The following is a 21,950-nucleotide window of genomic DNA, read 5'->3' on the forward strand; positions in this document are numbered from 1 at the left end:
ACTTTTCAGGGAGCAGCACACTAAACTCTCGCAGAAGCAGATGGGTGGGGGGCTGGGCACCCAAGAGTTGCTGTGTTTTTCACTCAAGTCTGTGGCTTTGGGAGAGGAACACAGACTCAAATATCCCCCAGAAGAAAGCACTTTCCCAGCAATTTAAAAACTGTCAGGGACCTTCAGAACGATCGGTCCTAATCTTCTCATTTTTTCGAATGAGGAAACTGAGAGATTCAGGGAGGGTAAGCGACTTGCCTGAAGTCACACAGCCAGGGAGGCCAGAGCTGGGGCCGGAGCCCATGCACCAGCGTCCTGGCCGCCATGGCCCTGCCTCCTGGGTCCTTGTCTGCTTGAGCCTTTCATGTTTGCACTGGAGCTGTGCTGTTTAAGGAACTGCTCCTTGTGAGAGCAGAGGAACGGGAACACTGGGTCCGAGCCGGCCTCCTCCACGCTCTCGGGGTTCAGGTGTGCTGGTGCACCCTGCGTGTCATGCTGGGTAAAGGGAGAAAGCCATGGTTCCTCCCACCCTCTAAGGAGCCTGGTTATTCCCAAAGCTCACCCCATGCCAAGCCCCCGCACTGCACACGTAGAATCTGCTGCTCTGAGTGCAATCGGCCTGTGGCTCATTAGCAGTGAATGTGTGTCAGTGCAGAGATGTTTGCAGCAGGAGCTCTGCCTGGGACTCCCTAAGCTCAGATGAACTGGGGCTTTTAGATGCCGTGGAGCCATCGGAGGCCTTTGAAATGCTGTTCTCTCTGACCCACTGGAGGTGCAGCCCCGTGATGTCGGCTCCCCCGGGCGTGTGTTACACGGAGACCCCGAGCTGGCAGAAAGCAAAGCACTGCTGAGAGTCCCCGGCCCGTGCCTGCGTGTTTTCCGCACTAACAGGATGTCTTCAAGGGCTCAGGGTGACCTTTCCTCCAAGTCGAGCAGCTCTCTCTCCGGGGTGGACACTTAACCCACCCCAGCCCCTTGGCTTCCTTCCCTCCCCCTCGGACACCAGGAGCTGTGGGGACGGTGACGCTGCCAAAGGCACGTCTCCTGCTCTCAAAGGATCTGAAGTCCAGGTATTGAGAAAAGCTGTGTTTGCTTGCAGTTGTTAAGGACCATTCTACGCTGATAAATACTTGCGAGTGACTGTGCCAGGCCCCGCTCTGAGAGCTGTAGGGGGTGTGTTATCGCATCAAACACTCACAGTGACCGCGTGAGATGGAGCAGTGATACCTTTATTTTGTAGATGAGGAAACGGGGGTAGGGGGTGGAGGGGGGGTGGTTAAAGAGGTAAGTTCAATGAGCTTGTGAGGCTTAGGAATGGGATTGGACCCCAAGCCACCTGCCCTCCAGACCTTCCCAGTGTCCCAGGTGGCACTGTCCTAGGAGAGTGGTGTGGAAGCTGGGGAGGCTCTGGGGACAGACCCGGCCTGGCTTGGTAGCGCCAGGAGACAAGCTGGCAGGGAAGGGCTGTGTTTTGGGAAGTTTCTTGTCTGTTTCCTGGGTCAGCATTCGGGGCTCTGGCCATGTGAGGATGACCTGACCCAGGGTAAGAAAGATCAGCCTCCGTGAGTCCCTCTCACTCTGGGACCCCCTCCCTGTTCCAGGAGTCCGGGAGGTAGCCCGCGGGGCCCGCCTACCTCTCTCCCAGCCCCCCTTGCTGGCTGCATGACCTTGGCCAGTGGCTTGCCCCTGAGGAACTCGGTCTCCTCCTCTGCACGAGGAAAGGGTCGCGGCACCCTTCTTCCTGGTTAAGATCAGATGAGCTGGTACCCAAACTCCTTGTAAAGCGTCTGGGACCACGGAGGCCCCTCCTTTTCCCTCCCCCTCATTTTTTTTTAAAGACTTTTTCCTCCTCTGATAACAAAAATTTTAGGAGACAGAGACAGATTAATATGTTGCTGTATATACTCCCAGGCCAAGAATTTCCTAAGTGTTTACATACCAAAGGACTTTGAACTCTGATTTTCTCAGCTGGCTCTGTGCGGATGCAGACGCCCTCCGAGACGCCAGAAGCAGTTCCCTTCCTCGGTCTGCTGCTGCTGCTGGTGGGGGTTTGTGTGTGTGTGTGTGTGTGTGTGTGTGTGTGTTTATTGTATTATAACAATTCGGAACATACACGTTACAGGTAAATTATAACTTGTCCATGGACCTTCCACAAATTCAACAAATGATAATATTTTTCCACATTCACTTTAGATATCTATAATATCTTATTTCTTTACTTAAAAAAAAAAAAAAAAAAAAGACCGCTGCCGGTCTCCTGTGAGCCCCGCCCCACCCACTCTTCCCCCTTCTCACAGGTATTGACTCTCTTGAAACTGGTGTGCCTGCCTCTCAGCCAGGATTGTGCAGCGTGTTATTTGCAAAGCCAAAAAGCCCCACTGGAATGTGCTCGAACCACCAAAGCACATCCTCAGCATCTGGGAGAGGAGGCCTGAATCCCCAAGGTCCGGGGAGTGACTTCAGAAAGCGCACACCCACCGCGGGCAAATTGAAATTCCCAAATTATAAATCCATTGCCTTTGACATAAACCTGCCCCCGCCCCCGCCCCAAGCGTGGTTGCAAATAAATTCGAGCTTGTGCCATCTCGAGCTCCCAGGTCATCTGGACCTTCCACGTGAGTAAATACATTCCAGAGTCAGTTATTCCTACAGCAGGTGTTCTGGTTTTCTCTTTAATGCTTCCCCCACCCCCACCCTTGATCACAACTATAATATACACTTATTGTAGGGAATTGCAACATACGGAACAGTAAAGATTAAAATCACTCACTGCACTTCTACCCCCAGCCTCCACCCCCATCAGGGTAGACAGTTGGAGGTCACTGGGTCCTCCAAGTGGGGCCAGCACTGTGGTCTCACAGGGCTCCCTAGACTGTCTGGTCCACCTTCCATTTTGCAGTAGGGTGTGTGTCCCCAAAGTGAGAGGCCAGCCACCTGCCCAAGGTCAGGCTGCGATCAGAAGGCGTTTTCCGCCAAAACCGGTTTGGCTCAGTGGATAGAGCATCAGCCTTCGGACTGAAAGGTCCCAGGTTCGATTCCGGTCAAGGGCATGTACCTTGGTTGCAGGCACATACCCAGTAGGGGGTATGCAAGAGGCAGCTGATCGATGTTTCTCTCATCGATGTTTCTAGCTCTCTATCCCTCTCTCTTCCTCTCTGTAAAAAATCAATAATATATATATATATATATATATATATATATATATATATATATATATGAAGGCGTTTTCCCCACCCGCCTGCTCTTCATGCTGGGGTCTCATCCTCCCAGGTGCCTGGCCCTGATCTAGGCTCGGTGACAAGTGCCCAACAGAGCAGACCTGGCTGCTTTTGAGGGTTGCCTGGGCTTGACCTTTGACCACCTTTTCTGTAAAAGTCTAGGACATTTTTTGTTTTACCATTTTAAACTGACTGCAAGTCCATGTAGACCTCGGCCGTTTTCTGGGTACCACAGTTAAACTCTTCCTGAGTTCTTTTAAACGGAAATGATTTTCATCAGCATGAGTTCTTTTCCATGTGCATTCTGCAGCAAAACTTGCTTCTCTGTGTGTTTGTTTGATTGCTGTTGGTACTGACTTTAACTTCTGTCACTTTGGCATTTTCTTTTGTGCATATGTGAGTTACTGGATTTTTTTTTCATCAATTTTTTAAAATCCTCACCCAAGGATATGTTTTTATTGATTTTGAGAGAGAGAGAGAGAGAGAGAGAGAGAGAGAGAGAGAGAGAGAGACCAATGTGAGAGAGAAACATTGATTGGTTGCTTCCCATATGCACCCTGATGGAGGATTGAACCCACAACCTGGGTATGTGCCCTGACCAGGAATTGAACCCCCAGCTTTTTGGTGCTGGTGGAGGGAGGTGTGTGTGTGTGGGGCGGGGGGGAGCGTGGATGATGCTCCAACCAATTGAGCCACCCAGCCAGGGATCATCAATTTTATGTTAGGGATTTTTATTGCCTGCAGTTTTATCTGCTTTCAATTTTATTTTGCGTTGAACATTTTTCTCTGAGTTTTTGTTTTGTTTTTGTCTCTCCCCCCACCCACCCCCGACCCCGGGTCAATTTTGCAGTTTTTCCTTGTTGCTAAGAAGATAGGATTCTTCAGTCTGCCTTTTATCTTTAATAAATGTTTAAGGTGTGTGATTTTATCCATGACCAAGTTTGGTTTGGGGTTATTTCTCTCAAGTCTAATTTTTCTTGGTAATCTAGCCAGAATGCCCATGGGGATCAAATGACAGATCAAAATGTCTTCTTTCGTGAAGAATTTGGAAAAAGCTTGTTTTTGGGTGTTGCCAGGACTTTCCTCTTAGAGACGGAGAACAGGGGAGCTGTTAGGGGTCAGACTTCCCCTGGGAAGGGCTGTGCTGTCTCTGTCCTCAGATTCCATGCTGTCTGCTCCGTGACCTCCCACACTCACACTTAGTGCTGGCACCCGGGCCGGCGTCAGCAGGGGCAGCTCCAGGCTGGTAGGCCGGGAGGCAGACCATTGGGGGTCAGAAGCCCCACACTGGGCATACGTGCCCTCTCCTCTGTTGGCTGATGTCCCATCCGTCCGGGGGCTGCTGGCCAGAGAGCTAGTAAAGGTTTTCTGGCACCATTCTTCTCTGGGTGGAGATATGTGGATGCTTGGGGTGTCAGGAAGCCGCTGGAGGAAACTCCCTGCATGGGTGAAGCGGAGGCGGGCTCATGGCTCTCTGCTCAGTTTGGGTCCCCGGGACCCTGATCCCCCCCATGACATCAGGGCTGAGCCTGCTGGCGAGGGTTGCTGTTCCTTCTTACCAATCAGGGCTGAACTGAGTGGCTCCCTGGGACCAGACTCATCTGTGTGAGTAAACATCCACCTCCCCGCAGAGGAAAGGCCTCCGCTCAGCCTCCCGGCTGCTGGAATGCTCCTCTGTGGGTCTGGGCATTTTTTGTTCCCGTCTGTCCTTCCTTTGATTCCTTGCTGTCTCCTTCAATTAGGCCTGGGACTGTGTTCAGATGGCTGTTTGTATATACAAGTCATGTCAGGCCATCATAATTTGTGTTGGTCTTGATCAATAAAAGCAGCCCTGGCCAAAGGCCAGCTGAGAATTTACAAATACCCTTCAGCTCCTCCCCTCCCTGGGAGACGTGCGATGTATCCCATTAACCCTTCTAAGCAAAGCTGCTGGTGGACTCGATCAGGGAAGATGGAAGATGTGATCTCTTTTGATGTGTTTTCTCTTTATCCTTCTGTGGAATTCGATCAGCGTGGACGCCCCCGTGGTGATTCCCCGCCCGCTTCAAAGCAAAAGCCCTTCCCTGGGCCTGTTGACAACATTACTTCTGAGAGACCGAAGTGTTGGGAACCTATTTAAACACAGATTGTGCCTTCTATTCGTTCTCTGCTGCCCAAGAAAATGGGCTTTGGCCTGGGAGGCAGCTACCAAAGGAAACTTCAAAACAGGTGAGGCTGCAGCCACGCTGTGGGGCGCACTCACTTTGGAAGAGAAGAGGCTTAGGGCTCTCGGTGCACGGAGACCTTCAGGATTTTAAAAAGCAGGTTTTTCTTCTCTTCACTCGCATCAGGGGAAAAATACAAGCCTCCGATGCCCGGTGATAGCCAGTGACGTCAGGTTTTCTTATAAAATGTCAGGACAGCAACACAGGGTTTCCTGCCGTCTTTCCCTTGCGCACACTGTCTGCTCTGGCCAGGTTTTTATTAGGGGGCGGGGGCCGATCTGCTGTCCTCCTCCCTCCGAGAAGCCATTCCCTCCCAGCCCTTAACCCTTTAGAGACTGGGAAGGGAATAACCTGACTTTAGGATTAAGTGTCCGTGTTCCTCGTTGGCCAAGGCTGGAATTCATTAGGGAATCCTCCAGAACAGTTAGCATCCGGTATGAAAAGCAGCTCACATTACCTGCTTCCCTTCCCGCGGCTGGGCCTTCGCCAAGCACCCCCTCTCCAGCGAGGTACTGATCAGGCTATGCTAAACGGCCCCAAAATGGTGGGTAACTAGATTATTATTATTATTTTTTTTTAACCCTGACCCAACTTCACTTAGTTAAAGATGTGGTAAGTCTGTCCACAGATTCTGGAAGAGGTAAGTACAGGTTGATGACTTGTCTCACCATAAACACTGCCACCCTCTCTCTTCCCGGGTCCCCTCCGAGAGTTGGGGTAAAGAGCGGCGTAGCCTTAGTTCTTCTTTTGACTTCAGACAAGAGAAATGGTACCCGGGGGTAGGGTTGGTAATTAGACTCCTTTCTCTCTGTGTTTTCCTTTCTTTTTCCCACCTTCCACCGCCCCCCTCCCCCCCGTTTCTCTTGACTGCCTACTCCACAGGCACTGTGGGGTCCTGGCCACCCCCCTCCCCGAGCCCCTCTGGCACCATTGCTGCAGGTCCCCTGGGGTTGGCCATTGCCACAGCCTTGGGAGGGCCCCCTCAAGGCCCTGAGGGATGTTTGAAATATTCAGGTTGAGGTTTTGGGTACAGATTCCTTGGGGGGAGCTGGGCAAGACTAGAGCTGGCAGAGGCTCAGGGTGGCCATACAATTTGTTACCCAAACCAGGAATCTGAGAGTGAGAGGAGATGCCATTAATAGGGACACCAGGACAATAGGTATGGATTGAATGCCCCTAAACCATCAGTGTGTGGGTGCCCTGCAAAGGCCAGCCCCCAGGCCTTCAGTTCCTTGTATTTCACAGGAGGGACGCTCCCCCCACTGGAAGCGCAAGCTCAGGTGCTCACAGGGGCCGTGGAGTGAGGGAAGTGGGCCGGGTGTAAACGGACAGCGCAGGACCGAGGCTCCCTTCTCGGTCTAAAGGGGCAACTCGGCATCAGCCAGTGGCCAAGTGTTGCCAGATCTTCTGATTTTTTTCACGAGAACCCAAAAATCTAGATTTACATATGAAATCTCCCAGCTTTTAAAAGTTGGCACCTAATTTAAATATTTTAAAAACACTGTGCTGGCCAAGCACAACATCTGTGGGCTGCTGCCTGTTTTCGATCTCCGGCCCAGACCAAATTAATTGGTGGCTGTCTTCTGTGTCTCCGCATTCCGGCAACGGGAAGTTTCTTACGGAAGCTGCCCAGATTGACCACAGGGAGGTGGGGCGGAGGAGAGGGGCTTGACTTGGCTCCGAGTGAACGTTCATTTGCACAATAAATATTTTTTTGAACACCTGTTATGTTCCAAACCCTTTCTCTATTACACAGCTTTCTGTTTAAATTGGTGGGATGAGCCCTGGCCAGTGTTGCTAAGTGGTTAGTGTTGGCCTGTGCACCTGAGGGTTGCAGGTTCAATTCCCAGTCAAGGGTCCGAACCTGGGTTTCAGGTTCCATCCCCAGCCCCGGTTGGGCGCATGTGGGAGGCAACCAATAGATGTATCTCTCTTACATCGACGTTTCTCCCTCTCTTTCTCCTACTCCCCCTCCCTCTCTCTTTCACTTCCTCCCTCCCTTCCACTCGCTCTAAAAATCGATGAAAAAAATATCCTTGGGTGAGGATTAACAATAATAACAAAAAAATTGTTGGGATGAGCTGTGTCTTCCGCTGATGGACTCTTTAGGTTGTGTGACATTGTGGATCCATGCCCTCTCCCCTGGGATTATAACCAGGATGGATGCAATGGGAGGAATCTCGAGAAGGGGTTTGGGGAGGGAGAACCTGGGTCCAGTTCTCAGGCCCTGGAAAGCTCACTGGATGTCAGCTTAACTCAGCAGAAGGTCCCAGGAGATGGTCCTCATCGGAGGAGAGACCTGGGACACGGAAGCTGGAGGGAGGGAGCCCAGCCAGGACGCTTGTTCTGCGAGGTCCCTGATGGTTGGACTAGGACCAGCAGTCACGGAGGGACAGACTGCTTTCAGCTCTGCACACGGCAGAACTTGCTGACAGTACTCTGCATCCCGTGTTAGGTTAAAGGACCTCTACGCTGGTCTTTCATTAGTCTGATCCCGTGAGGCCCCCTCCTGCACACCCACTAGAATCCTAGTCCTTAAACCCTTCCTGTTTCATGGCTCTTAATGCTGATGGGTTCTCAACAGGTACTGGCCTATTTGTACCCTCTGGAACCTGAGCCTGTGGTCAGGTGCCCCAGAAAAGCCAGTGCAACTCTGACTATAACAGACTGGGGGCGGACCGAGGCGGTGGGGGGGATAGTAGCTCTTGGAGAGTCTGGCCTTCATGCTGTGAAACGCCACTCACATTTTCCGGTCTCCACCATGAATTTTAAATTGGGGATAATATCTACCCACAGGATGGTTTGAGGCAACTTAGGCACAGAGAGCTTAAGTAACTTGCTCAAGGCCACACCGCTGGGTAATGAGGAACTGGGTCCTGGACCCCTAGTTGGCTTCCCTCGCTCTCTTTTCCACTACGTTAAACTGTTCGATTTGTAATTTCCTTTTTGTGTCTTCATTCTTCCATGCGTCTCCCCTGCCCTCCCCGCTAACATCAATTGATTCAGGACTATCAGCGTTCAAATGTTGAATAGCTAGTTCCCCCCAGCCCCCCCTCCCACTTCCCCTGCACTTGGCCACAAGTAGGAATTCATCACCATCTGTGAACTTTTACTGAACCTCCATGGTTTCTGTAGAATTGTACTAAACACTGGACCCTGGGGCTACGTTGGAAATAAACTAGGCCTTTCTGCAGAACTTTGGAGGACAAGTCACCAATGGGCTAGAAAGAATTTCCCTGCAGGAATGGCGACACTCTACTTTTCACCTTGCTCATGCTGCCCCCCAGCTTTGCTTCCCCCTGGTGCCAACCTTAAGTGTGTTAAGTGCTTTTCCTGCTCAGCGTCCTAGATAAGAGGTTTCCAAATGATGTCCCCCCCACCCCATGCACCCTCCCACCCCAAATCTCAGGCTTCGTGATGGACAGAGATTGACACTTGTTTTGGAATCAGAGGCTGGAATAGGAGGGTCTGGAGGCTGAGGGACTATAGAGGCTGCCGGGCATCTGAAGACATTTGAAAACCACTGTGTTAAACAACAAGGAAGCTGTAATGGCCTCAGGATTTAGCGGGGATTAAAAAAGAACTTGGGCAATAGTCTGTGATGCTCGTGAAAGGGCCACGTGGTTCACCAGGTGGGCCCACCATGTTGACCTGGAGCACTGGGACACGGGCCGTGCGCAGGAGAGAGCCCAGCATCTGGCACCCCCGCAGTTCACTCTTGGGTGTGAACACCCTCCTCAGTGTAGCTGGCACGTCGTTTGCTCAGTGGACCCTTCCTGGCCAGGCCAGGCCTCCAGGTAAGACAGCCAGGTCTCTGTGTCCCAGTCCTGGCGCCGCTGCGGGAGGGGTGGGGGTCTCCGTATACAGTTTGTTCTCTAAGGCCAACATGGACTTTGGGGACTCACTTTGGGATGCTTTGCCCTTCAGGGCTTTTCAGGGATGAGCAGTTGTGACGAGGAGTGTCAGCGCAGAGCGGTACTGTCACCAAGTAATGGATCCGCACACATTTCCGCGTGAATAACTAAACAGAAGACGAGCCAGAACTACTCTTTCAATGACATCTTCGTGTGTGTGTATTTGTAACACTTCTTTTGGAACATAACGCACCGATGCATGTTTCAGTGCTGCCTGTCTTTAGCGTGTACCGTGCGCTGAGCAGAGGAGGACACCTTTGCACAGTCTGTGGGGGTAATACGTGTCTGGGCCTTCGGCTTGCTTTGCTGCATTTTAAAATCAGGCTTCTGATCACTTTCCCATCAGAGTTTAGGGGATTTTTTTTAACATTTGTATCGAGGTATAATTGACATACCATAAATGGCACATATTAAAAGTTTATAATTTGATGACATACGTATATACCATGAGTATGATATATGTATATACCATGAAACTAGCACCACAACCAAGATAATGCACATGTCCACCACCCTCAAAACTTTCTTCCTGGCCCTTTATCATTTCACCCTTTTGTTTGCCTGCTGCCCCCCAGCCCCCAGGCAACCACTGACCTGCTTTCTGTCACTATACATTAGTTTGAATTTCCTCAAATTTTCTATTCATTAAATTGAGGGGGGGAGGGGCATGTCTGGTTCTTTCATATCACATAATTGGTTTCAGATTCTCCCATGTTTTTGCATGTTGCAATCATGAATTCCTTTTTATGGCTGGGTAATATTTCATTATATGGAAATAAACAGGGTTTATTTCTAGCCCATTGGTGACTTGTCCTCCAAAGTTCTGCAGAAAGGCCTAGTTTATTTCCAACGTAGCCCCAGAGTCCAGTGTTTAGTACAATTCTACAGAAACCATGGAGGTTCAGTAAAAGTTCACAGATGGTGATGAATTCCTACTTGTGGCCAAGTGCAGGGGAAGTGGGAGTGGGGGGGGGGGTGGGGGGGACCTAGCTATTCAACATTTGAACGCTGATAGTCCTGAACCAATTGATGGTGGCAGGGAGGGCAGGGGAGGCGCATGGAAGAATGAAGACACAAAAGGAAATTACAAATCGAACAGTTTAACCCTAACCCTAACTCTAACCCTAAACAGGAGTTTTTATCTTAATGGTGTAATAAGCAAAGAATTTTAGCGAAGAATATCAGAAGTAATTGATGTAAAATATTATGTCAACGGGGAACTTCTACACTTTTTGTTTGTTTTAGAAGTTTCTTATAGAAGAGTATTTTTTTAAAAAAATGTGCTTTGAAAGAGCAAATACTCACTTAGAGCTCGCTTGGCCCTGGCTTTTCATTTGGTTAAACCAGGCAGTAGTGGGTGCTCACTCGGTGGTACTTGCGGGGGCCCAGAAGGACTTCACGTCACAGCCAGTCGTTTTTTTTGCTTCTCAGCAGTTGGTGGCACCACCTCCTACGTGCGATCGAGCTGTGGTGCTTTTAGACAGGGATCTCGGCCGTCTTTGCAAATAGGTTGAAGTCTAGCCGGCCACGGTCTTCTCAGGGCCTGACGCTGTTTTCTGACTCCGCAGATCCTCCCAGCAGATGTGCCTTCCCTGCCCTCGCCCCTCTGCGGCCGCGTGGGGATGGGATCTCGGCTGCATTTCTGCAGTCCCGCGATTCCTTCGCTCCCTGCTCGGAGCATTGCGTGAGCGGGTGGAGTGCAGGCAGGAAGGAACCTGTGGATTCCCTCGCCCTCACAAAGCCACGCACACAGGGGGGCGGGAGTTTACCGTGGGAGCTGTGTTCCCGGCATCTGGCTGGTTGCCAACAGGAACTAGCACGGAATGGTGTTGCTGGGAAGTTGGAATTGTGCTCCCTTTCCCATTGTTCGGTGAGGTTCTCTTGAAAGAAGTCTCTGTGTGAGAAAAGGCAGCCAGCCTCTGGTTACCAGTCACATTATCACAGAAGGGGCCTCAGGGACATCTGGTCCAGCCTGCCCCTGTGGGAAACCCATGCACATGCTTTCGACCTTCGCTTTCAGACTCTGTGAGGGTGGGAGTTTCAAGAAGACTTGGCAAAATTTGGTAGGCTTGAGAAGGGAATTGTGACTCTCTCAGCCTATGCTCAAAGCTGCTTGTACCTTAAAAAAAGAAAAACAAAAAAAAAACAACAACATAAATTGTCCCCAGATGATGTTTCTAGAATGTTCTCGCATCTCACAGTCTCCTGATCTTGTCGGCAACGTGGTCTAGGAATAAATTAAAAATTCCAGGGTGGGTGATCAGCAGCCCTGTTGGGCAGTCCTTTCTGGCCCGTGACTGAAAGGTGGTAGGTGATGCCTGACATTTGTGTAGCTCTTCCCGGTGCATGAAGGACTTCCGCATGCAGCTCTCACATGAACCTCTCGCCCATCCCCCCAGTCTTTCCCAGGGAGGAAACTGGCCCCGAGAGGTGGGACGCCTTGCCTAAAGTCACCCAGGTGGCAAAGGGAGGGGGCAGAGTTGGAATCCAGCCCTCGGTTCCCAGTCTCGTCTTGTTTCCACCGTGTCCACCTTCCAGGCAAGTGGGTGTGCAGGGTATCGGTCGGCATGACTCTGACAACGCTGGGCTTTTGTGTCGGGAGTTCAGCGTTTCACCCTGCTGTCCTGCTCACTGGGTGACTTTGTGGAAGAACCTTAACCTCTGCGTTTCGTGGTCGTCTTTTGGAAAATGGGGCCCTGTCTTACAGAATTAAAGTGTATAAATGAAAAGTGCTTAGCAAGGACATTGCGTATAGGAAGCCGCTGGTCAGCGTTGCCTCTTTACTGAAGGTGAGGCAGGCGCGGGAAACACGATGGCGTTAGGAAAGGCGCCTGTAAAGCAGAAATGAGGACAGACCTGCACAAACCGTGAGGTGCCCTTGGCCCTGCTCTCCTTGCATACAGGATTTTACGGTTCCTGGTTGGGTCCATTAGTTTTTGATCCTTTGCCAAGTTAGGAAAACGGAGGTACTCACCAAGGGCCTGGCACGGGGTAGGCCCGCAGTCAATACAGGCTGGCTGATCACACACTCTCCTCACAGATGCTTAGAGCAGCAGAGCCTGTGCCTGCACACCCCACACACGGGTTGAGTAAAACAGGACAGAATCCTGGCAGAGAGCAGACGGTGAAGGTGCCGCTCAGGACCAGGGCCGGTGGCTGCTCCGTTGAGCCGAGGCTGGGAGGCCATGTGGTGCTGAAGGGGGCTGTGTCAGGACACCCGGCCGGCCAGGCTGAGTGGGAATCGGTGCAGAGTTGGAACGGGGCAGGGAGGATGTTGCTGTCAGACACTTCAGCTTCAGCTTCTAGTCGTGCGCAGCCACGGTCCCTGTGTGGTCCTGGGGAACATCACTGAAGTCACTGATGCTGAATGGGCAGAAAGGAGAGGAGCCCCTTCCCTCTGAGGGGAGCCAGCCGCCGCCTAGGCTCAGGTTCAGACTTTTTAAGGGGGGAGGGGACACAGCTGGGTCAGTGTTTGGGGAAGAGATACTCCTTCTCCACCCCTCCTCCTGCCTAATACAGGGACCAGACAGCACCCTGGAGATCTGCAGAAATAGCCAGGTGACTCGGGAACTCGAACTCGATCTGTCTGAGGTGGAGAGGCTGCCCGGTCACAGCCAGGCGGTTGGTGGGCTCCTCATTGGGTGGAAGAAGGGACACCCAGGAAGTCTTCCTCCCGTCCCGCCCGGCTCCTGGTGGCCCAGCCTGCAAGGCCCCTCCGCTGCTCTGCTCCTGCCAAGGATCCTGTTTGAGAACTCAGAAACTCACTTCTCATCTTCAGCCCTTGTTTAACGTTCCTGCCATTGTCACATTCCAACACCCCAGGCCCCAGTGGAGGCGTGTTCTGCGCTCTGGCCGAGGAGGGAGGAGGGAGGAGGGAGGAGAGAGGAGGGAGGAGGGAGCGGGACTGTTTGCAGAGGGGCCCCCGGCTTACTTGAAGGACAGGCCAAGATGGCGCAGGGGCCCCAGCTGGGTGAGTGGAGGTTGGGACATGCAGGAGCACAGTCCTCCTTCACAGAAATCTCTGGTCTTCCTGCCGGGGATGGAGCCCCTGCCCTGTGCTGTGGTATTGGCTTTGTGAGCCGACAGCTGAATTCTCCATTTTGGGTCACAGAGATTTTGGGGATCACGGATTCCTGGGTCGGAAAAAGAACACCCCGTTCACTCAGAAGGATTCTTGGGTAGATGCTGTCCCCTCTGGGCCCGGTTTCCCCATGTGTGGAGAGGAAAAGGAGGTGCAGTGAAATGGCTGATCTTTAGAGCCCCCACCCCCCCCCCCCCCCCCCCCCGTCTCCGAAGGCCTGTGGTTCTTGTACCACAAGAGGTCATCTGTGTTCACTCTTGTCGGGTCGAATTCCACCAAAGCCCTCCAGCCACCGAGGTGAGCACGCCTGCAGCCATTGCCTCCACTCCGTGACCCCCCACTTGAGGTCAGCAGTCGGCAGACTCCCTCACCTTTCTGGCTTAAAGCAACCTTCTCTGTCAGGAAGCGGTTTGATACCAGGTGAATTCCTTCATGTCACATCTCAGCTGGGACTGCCGCTGTTTTGCTGATATGGCGGCTAGGTTCGAGAGGCTCTTTTTGTTTGGTTTGCTTCTCACCTGCAGAAAGAGGCCGAGTTCTGAGGTTTCCCTCGCACCCACGCGGAGCCGAGGAGAGAGGACTTTCTGTGGGGAGCCCTCATTCTTGCTCCTGTATTTGCTCTGCTGCTGTTGATTCAGGTTTGTTTTCTCCAAGGCCCTGCGTGCCTAAAGGCAGTACAGGAATGGAAAGTGTGGACACAGCCATCTTCAAGCTGCTTTCCACTGCAAATTGGAGTATTTCACAGGTCTGTGGAACGTCAGTGCTGGAAGGCAAGGAGACACTAGAGATGATTGAGCCCATCATTTCATCCATGGGATGACCCATACCTAGAGACCCCGCCCCCCCTTACTCAGCTACCACTAATGTGCCAGTCCACTCCCCCAGATGTATGCATGCTTTCTCTCCTAGTAAATCCAACACTGGTCACATCTCTCTATTCAACGAATACTTGTAGAGTAAATGTATTGCAATGCCTCCTAGCTCCTGTCTGCCTACGGCCTAAGTCGCAAATGACTTTGTCTCTTTCTGGTGTGGCAAGTGAAGTGGGCAGACTTCCTCATTCCAGTGCCTTTCCCCACTGGCTGCTTGAGCGTACCAACTGGCACGTGAGGTTGCCATTCCCCTGCTGTTTTGAATTGCACCTTCTCCAGACCAGCGGATTGCTTAAAAAACATTTCTGGTCTTGGGTCTCTGGCGGTGAGGTGCGTCTATGGGTCCCTTCGCCACGAGGCTTGATGCCTTGATTGGGTTATGAGGCTGGGGTGCAGCCTGAGGTTTTTATTTGTTTGTTTGCTACCTCATCTCACTGTTGGTGCCCAGGAATCATTTCATACTCATGACCTACTTGTGAGCAAATGTGATAGGCAAGCCCCGTGCTCCGTCCTCAAGGAGCTCCCGTCAGCCGGAAGGGAAGCCAGAAACACGGGAGGCTACTTAATGGCAGCAGGTCTTCCGTGCTAAGTGACGACCCGTTTGGTGAGTGTAGGACGTTAGGGACTGTGAGCCTTTGAGGAGGGGAGGACAGAGAGAGAGATCATTCTGCAGAAAGAGACACAAAACGGGATGAATTTTGAGCTAGAGGCATAACTGGTCTGTCACGGGGCTGAAGAGAGCCCGTGGACCCACATATGGCCGCAGCGTGCTGCTGCCGCTGGCTGACTGCGTCCGGGAGGCCGAAGCCCAGGTTCGGTGCTGTGGCTGCAGCAGTTACTTCTGCTACTTGGGCGAGTTACGCACTTTGAATTTCCGAACCTGTAAATCAGACCTTGAAACATGCCTGCTGTTTGGGAAGTGGGGGCGGGGGGTCTGATGAAACGGTGGGCAGGTACTGTGTGAATCTTGACTGGGACGAGGCAGGCTGGGTGCGGGGGTTGTGAGTGTCCAGGACGAGGGGAGGGGTCTCACCTGGAAGCCTTTCTGTGTTTCTGATGGCAGCCGCGTTGGGATGCAGCTTTTGGCCAAGAGCCATTGAATGGAGGAGGCCAGCTATAGCAGCTGGCTGTTGCCACCCTGACATTGGGAGTGCTCCCCTGGCCTGTCTGAATCCTCCCGGCTTGTTTGTTCGGAATTCCTACCTTCCTGCCCATAGGGGTTCTTTGCTGTCTTAGGTGAAATTGCCCCCAATGAACCAGAACCTTTTGTTTAGGCACAATAGGAAGTCTGTCCCTTTAGACCCAAAGGAATGCTAATTGGCTGCTTAACTGTCCACAGAATATGGGAGCCCAGAATATACAGACACCGTTCTTTGTTACTGGTTAGATGGAAAGGGCTTATGTAAGCTTATAAAGCGTTGGTCCAGAAAGGCAGAGTGTTTGTCGAATGTTAGAGATTGGTATCCGGCAAATGCCCCATTTTCTGGGTACAAAGGTAGCTATTTAAATTCATGGTCCTTAAACTAATGTCTTCTAAAAACGTAGCTACTTCCCACCCCTCCCTGCCTCCAGCTCCCCCACAGTGGCTGAACTGAAAGGTTGGAGGAGCCTAAGAGCTTTGGGGCCCCTTTTAAAAATAGAGAAAGAGTTGTAAATGTGGCGAAGACTGAAATTTGAGAATGCTCCTTTCCCAACCCGTATTGTACGGTATTTCGCTAGGAATTGTTGTAAAGTTGGAGCTTGAGCAAGCACCACTTCTCCCATTTGAATGTCACCGAGTTGCCCAGTTTCCCCTTTGCAGGCTCTGTAATGCCTGTGACACTGTTTTATCTTTCTGGCCAGTGACTCATCATGAAGGAAGTAAAAACTATGCAATTAACACAAAACCTCCTTATTTGCCCTCTTCACCTCCCCCCCCCCCCCCAACTCCCGAGTCACGAATGCCTGCCTGCTATTTTTCTGTAAGTCTTTGGAAACTTTGATGTGTTTTGATAGGATAAGACAGCCAGTCATCATCTCCTGGTTTCACTCATTTAACCCCAAATGTCTGTGAGAATCTTCTCCAAAAAAAGAAGAAAGAAAACCCCACTCTAAACGTGCAGCCTGCCCACAGGAAGTGATTCAGGGACTGGATTCATGCAAAGCTGGTGGGGCAGGAGGTGGGAGGCTGGGAACCGGGCTGGAGAGAGACGGCCCAGAGAGGATACTCAGGCCTTAATGGCTGCTGCTTCGTGGAAGAAAGTGAAAAACAGAGTGACTAAGAGTCTCGTAATAAGAATTGTTTGTGTAGTGATGTGAGCTAACACAGAAGCTCGCCGGCAGATAAGACGAGAGGAACAGCACTGTCAGGGGAGGTGACTTTTTGCTGCTCTGTTCTTTATACTTTTCAGGAGTGCAAACATATATCTAAGTTTCAAGGCCTTCACCAACAGAAGGTTGGGATCTGTATTTCCACCCCCCTCACCACCTCTAAGCCCGTTTCTTCTTCGGCAGAGGAACGGGTCGAAACCAAGATAATTATCTAACTGTCTCCAAATGCTCTTTCTTCTTAGCTTCCCCTCCAAAGTTAGATGGAGCTTCACTGGGTCACAGAGAGAAGGACTCTTCAACCCTGTGGGTTCAGTCTGGCGTTTTATTTTGTTTCCCCCCAAATTGAAAACACAAATGAATCCACTTCCCAAAAGCAATTTGGAAACAGAGAGCCGCTAGTGTTGGCTGGTGAGCAGGCTCGCTGCCCAGCGGGGCCACAGGTGGCCGGCAGCACCGGGCAATGAGCAGAGGTGTCTAAACGCACCTGGATCTGTGAGTGCATTTCAGATTCCCTGTATTTTATGAGGTGAGCTTTGTGGTTGGTGAAAGATGAAACAGAGGGCCGGAGACCAGGGACCAGGACACAGGCTTTATTGGAGGAGAAGACCCCTGCCAGCTCCCTTCCAGAGGGAAAAAGAGAGGGCGTGCCGGGGTGAACACGCCTTTTGAGGGGAGGAAAGTGGGGACAGGGCTTAGGGCACTCAGCACACGCTGATTGGTAGTATCATGTAAGGCACATGATTAGGGACCTAGGGACTTAGGAATCGGGGGCTTAGGGTATTTGGCAGGTGCTGATTGGTGGTTCAATGTACAGTCCATATAAGGTGCCTGGTTAGGTGCTCAGGAATGTTGGGGCTGCAGGTGGAGTTTACGTCATACTCCGTCCATCAGTTGGGGGAAGGGAGGATCTATCAGTTGGGGGTTGTAAAAGCTGGGGTGAAGTGTGCTTTTTGCCTTAAGCCCAACAGAAGGTTGCCAAGAGCTGTGAGTATCCTGAATGGGCCAGGAGCGATCTCTTTAAAAAACAAATGAATAGATAATCTTCAGGCTTAATCCCACTCCCAGTGAATGTCAACTGGCAGAGTGAAACGGCCGCTCAGAAAGTTCTGTGAAGCCTCATAATTGTTCTTTCCCCTTCTTCCATCAACCAGAGACCAGCCCAGATCTCTGTAGCATCTTCGGTTTCCGACTTGAAACCTCTATGATCCTGACACTTGAGAAAAAGTCATGCCCGTCAAATTGGTGTTCGGAGAAAAGAAAAAAGTTTGTGAAACCGAAGCTGTTAAATAGAAAGATTGCAAATGAAATCCGGCCCCCTCCCCTTCCTCCTCTCCCTTCTCCTTTCCCTCCTTCTCCTTTAAGATTTCACTACTTTTCTTTGCAACAGGGAAAAGAGGGGATAAGGACAGCTGTCTCCCCAGAGCCCAAGGAGAATCTCGGATGATTCTCACACACTGAACCCTGTGTTTTGCATTCATAGGGAACCAGGTTTGGGGTGTAACACCCAGATTCAAGGCCAGGCACTTCTTCTTGCTGTTCTTGGCATCTTTGGGCAAGTCATCCAACGTTACATGAATCTTTCACCTGTAAAATGGGAGTAGGGGTGCCCAGCCCATAGCATTCCTGTATCCCGTGAGAAGTACCGGTAAACACCTAACTCTGAGTTATAAATTGCTTCAGTTTTCCCCGACCTCCGCCCATCTCCCAGAACCTTCTCTTTACGCATGGTTCTCAAGGGACCCAGGGGAGTGGGTTTGCCCTCTAGGGGACTTTTTGGCAATATCTGAAGACGCTCTTGGTTATGATAACTGGGGGTGGGGCCAATACTGGCATCTGGTGGATAGAGGCCAGGATGCTGCTAACCATCCTACAGTGCACAGGACAGCGCCCCCCTCCCAAAGAGTTATCTGGCCCCAAACGTTGGGAGCACTGAGGTTGAGAAACAGAGGGGCTCGCCTTTCTCATAGCCCGATGGTGGAACGCTCTCAGTGTACGTGTGCTGTCCAGTGATTAGAATTAAGCTGAGCTTTCTCCATAAATCAGTCTCCCTCTCTGTGCCCATCCCCAGCCCTTTGGGAGGAAGGAAGCCCAGAGGTCCAGATCTTCCTGTGTTTCCTGTGGGGTCCAGCCCCCCCACAGAGGGCAGGGCCGGTGGTCCTTGGCTTCTTCCCTTGAGGCTCCTGCAACTTCTGGGGCTCACACTCAGGCCCATGAGCCCCGCTTGTTGTGGTCCTGAACTGGCTCTGGCTGGCAGAGTCTCGGGGGGAGGAGTGGAGAAGAGACTAGCCACCGCTCTAAAGCACAGCACGGGGGCTTCAGCCTGGCATTTGACTGGGTGTTCCCCCAATTTGGCAGCCTGAAACACCGGATATGATCCATCTGAGAGTTCAGATGGGAATTGAGTTGTTCTTGGTGGAAATGGTTCAGTGACTGGTATCAGGGTTGTGAAATGCCGGTTGCAGCTGCTCAGGGAACATTAAAAACGTGCTTAGAGTACTTCCAGAACTTGCTCAGGACATTATGACACTGGGCTAGAGCGTGTGGTCACTGTGGCAGAGCTTCCAGTGAAACCTCAATTATCCAGAACCTACCCCACCACAAGCCTCACCTAGCCAGCTTCTTTCTCGGTGGTGCCAAATGAACAGAACAAACTGACGTTGGAGACGTTGCTTTTTACACTGAGAGGCCAGATTATTATGATCTCTGAATGCATAATAATCTGGCCACTCAATGTATATATATATTAGAGGCCCGGTGCATGAATTCATGCATGGGTGGGGTCCAGCCAGCCTGGCCCCGTGCATGGGTGGGGTCCGGCCAACCGCCCTGACATGGGCGGTTGGCTGGCCTGCCTGCTGGTCGAACTCCTGGTCGAGGGGACAATTTGCATATTAGCCTTTTATTATATAAATAATATATAATAAATATACACTGAGTGGCCAGATTATTATGCGTTCAGAGATCATAATAATCTGGCGACTCAGTGTATTTAAACACCAACCACCAAAGACAATGCTGAAAGTGTCTGAGAGTAGTTTATTCAGCGTATAGCTCAGAGCTCAGTTTCTTTTTATTTTAATATAATTTCAAACCTCAGAAAGTTGCAATGATAGGACAGGAATTACAGTGTACATTGTCCACCCAGAGGCACTGATGGCTCAGCTCATTTCTGAAAACAGCTTTTGCCATCCTAAAGCGTGAGACCTTCAGGCAACTTAAAGATTCAGAACAACAAAGAAAAGAATACGTTTCGTCGTACTTGACTCACCAGGCGGGAAAGTGAACTCGCACTTCGCAGACTCATCAGCGGGGAAGCCCGGCTGCAGGGAAATAGCAGTTGGGAGGCTGCCTTTGTGCTCTGAGTGCATTTGCTGGGTGTCCTGGTGGCTCTTAATGCCTCAGTCTCGGTCTCCTCAACCACGGAAGGAAGGGATTCGGCAAGATGCTCTCAAGGGTCCACAGGTACCTGCTGTCTATCGTTCTCCAAAGTGGGTTTTCAGGTGGACTTTTAGTTAGCCCGAGCTTCCGCTGACCAGGACACTGTTCCCTGAACGGCAGGCCTCTGTGGTGTGTCACCTGCTGCCGGGGGCTCAGCACATAGCCCGCAGCAGATCTTCTGCTCAGAACAAAGGAAGCATTGGTTTGGGGCTATGTTTACCCAAAGGAAGTGATCCCGGGTGAACCCCCAAATAAAAACTCTCCCAGCAGGAGCGTTTTCAGGGCTTTTCTATTTGCTGCTCTGTCAACTAGTTGTCCTGGGCTGTCCATGGCGTGGAGGAGGAGAAGCACCTTCTGATCCTTACGTTTTAAGGTGCAGAAGGGAGAGTGATATCTCAGGACAGACCACTGCTCAGAGGCCAAGTGGAACCAATGCAAGGGGCCTGTTAAAGTCTCCAGCAGGATTTTTTCTGCCTTCTTAGAAGGCTTGATGAGTGCACACCTAACTCAAACTTGAAGTCATTCAGGCCTTGTTTTTATCTTAGAACTAGTAGCCCCTTGCAGGAAGATTCCTGCAATAGGGCTTCCTGCTGCGCTCTCCCCGGCCCCACCTGCTTGCCTCCCTTCTCCACCGGCCCCGCCTGCTTGCTTCTTCGCAGCTTCACTCCCTTCTGCAGCACTTGGCTTCTTCCTACGCTGTCATGATATGCAAATTAGCCACCATCTTGGTTGGGTTGATTTGCATACTCGCCCTGATTGGCTGGTGGGCGTGGTTTAGGCATAGCGAAGGTGCGGTCAACTTGCATATTACTCTTTTATTAGGTAGGGTGAGAAAAAGAAAAAAGAAACGAAAACAAAACACACATAAAATACAAAGCTCAGGAAGAGTGGCGTGCAAAGATTTTCTTATAGGTCTGTGAACAGGGGCTAGCAGGCTAGCTTGCTTGTTGTCCAAGGGGAAGAGGTGAGGACTCATGCCACTGGTGTGGGAGGGAAGTATAGGCATTCAGAGCAGATGGACCTGCCAGCCGCAGCCTGCATGCTCCGGGAAGTGTGGGTATGGGTGTGGCTTTGTAGTAGTAATTGGTAACCCGACCCAAGATGGGAACTAACCCCCTTTTCTTACACTAACATGTAGCAGATACTAGGGGAAAAGTAAAGACAAAGAATAAATTGCATTGAAATGGATACCAGAGGTTTGGTTTGATATTGATAACATACTGAGTTGTCAATATGCTACTTGGGCCACTTCAAAAAATTAACATTAGTTGAGCATTTGGGTATAAGTTCATATTTGATGCAAATTGATTCTGAAAGCCTTATAGGGATGTTGTTCTCTAGAAATAAAAACGATGTCCTCCTGAAATGGTTAAGTCATATCATGGTATTCTAGTCAAGGTCAGGAAATGGCATTAAAGCCGTTTATACTTAGGGAAGAGTGAGTCACAAAGCCTGACTTCATTTTAGATGAACTCTGGACCTTTGCAAAGTTGGGTGACCTTTCAGACACTCTATTTCTCCATCAGTAATACTTGCAAGTTAATTGGAAAGATGGGTGGTGGAGTCAGTGTAGCGGTCAGCTAGTGTTGGCTAACAAACCACCCCAAAACAATGATTGTTTATGCTGACTCATGCTTCTGTGGCTCACCTGGGCTTGGCCCTTTGCAGCAGGATTGGCTCAGTCTCTTCCACCTGTGTTGGTTCCTGGGCCCAGGCTGAGGGGCAGCAGCTGCCCCAGGAAAGCTCTTCCCACGGTGAGGGCAGAGGTGGTGCAAGAGGGCAAGCAGAAACACACGATGGTACTTTATCCCTCCTGCTGATGTTTCATGGACCAAAGCAATAGCCTAGCCCAGTGGTCGGCAAACCGTGGCTCGCGAGCCACATGCGGCTCTTTGGCCCCTTGAATGTGGCTCTTCCACAAA

At 51.1% G+C, this 21,950-nt stretch overlaps 1 protein-coding gene across 4 annotated transcripts in view; it reads left to right on the top strand.

Moving 5' to 3' along the window:
- SMAD3 (SMAD family member 3) overlaps positions 1 to 21,950 on the top strand; it is a 252,296-nt gene that overhangs the window by 198,809 nt on the left and 31,537 nt on the right. Inside the window, exon 1 of one of the 4 annotated variants that reach the window (XM_079768742.1) lies at positions 3,854 to 4,814. The exons of the other annotated variants lie outside the window; for them this stretch is intronic. Within the exon in view, the coding sequence (XP_079624868.1) occupies positions 4,606 to 4,814 (209 nt within the window). The 5' untranslated portion in view covers positions 3,854 to 4,605. Of the gene's footprint in view, positions 1 to 3,853; positions 4,815 to 21,950 lie in introns of those variants that run through there. 4 annotated transcript variants of the gene reach the window in all.

The sequence above is a fragment of the Cnephaeus nilssonii genome, assembly GCF_951640355.1.
Source record: "Cnephaeus nilssonii genome assembly, chromosome: 4".
Classification (NCBI taxonomy): domain Eukaryota; kingdom Metazoa; phylum Chordata; class Mammalia; order Chiroptera; family Vespertilionidae; genus Cnephaeus; species Cnephaeus nilssonii.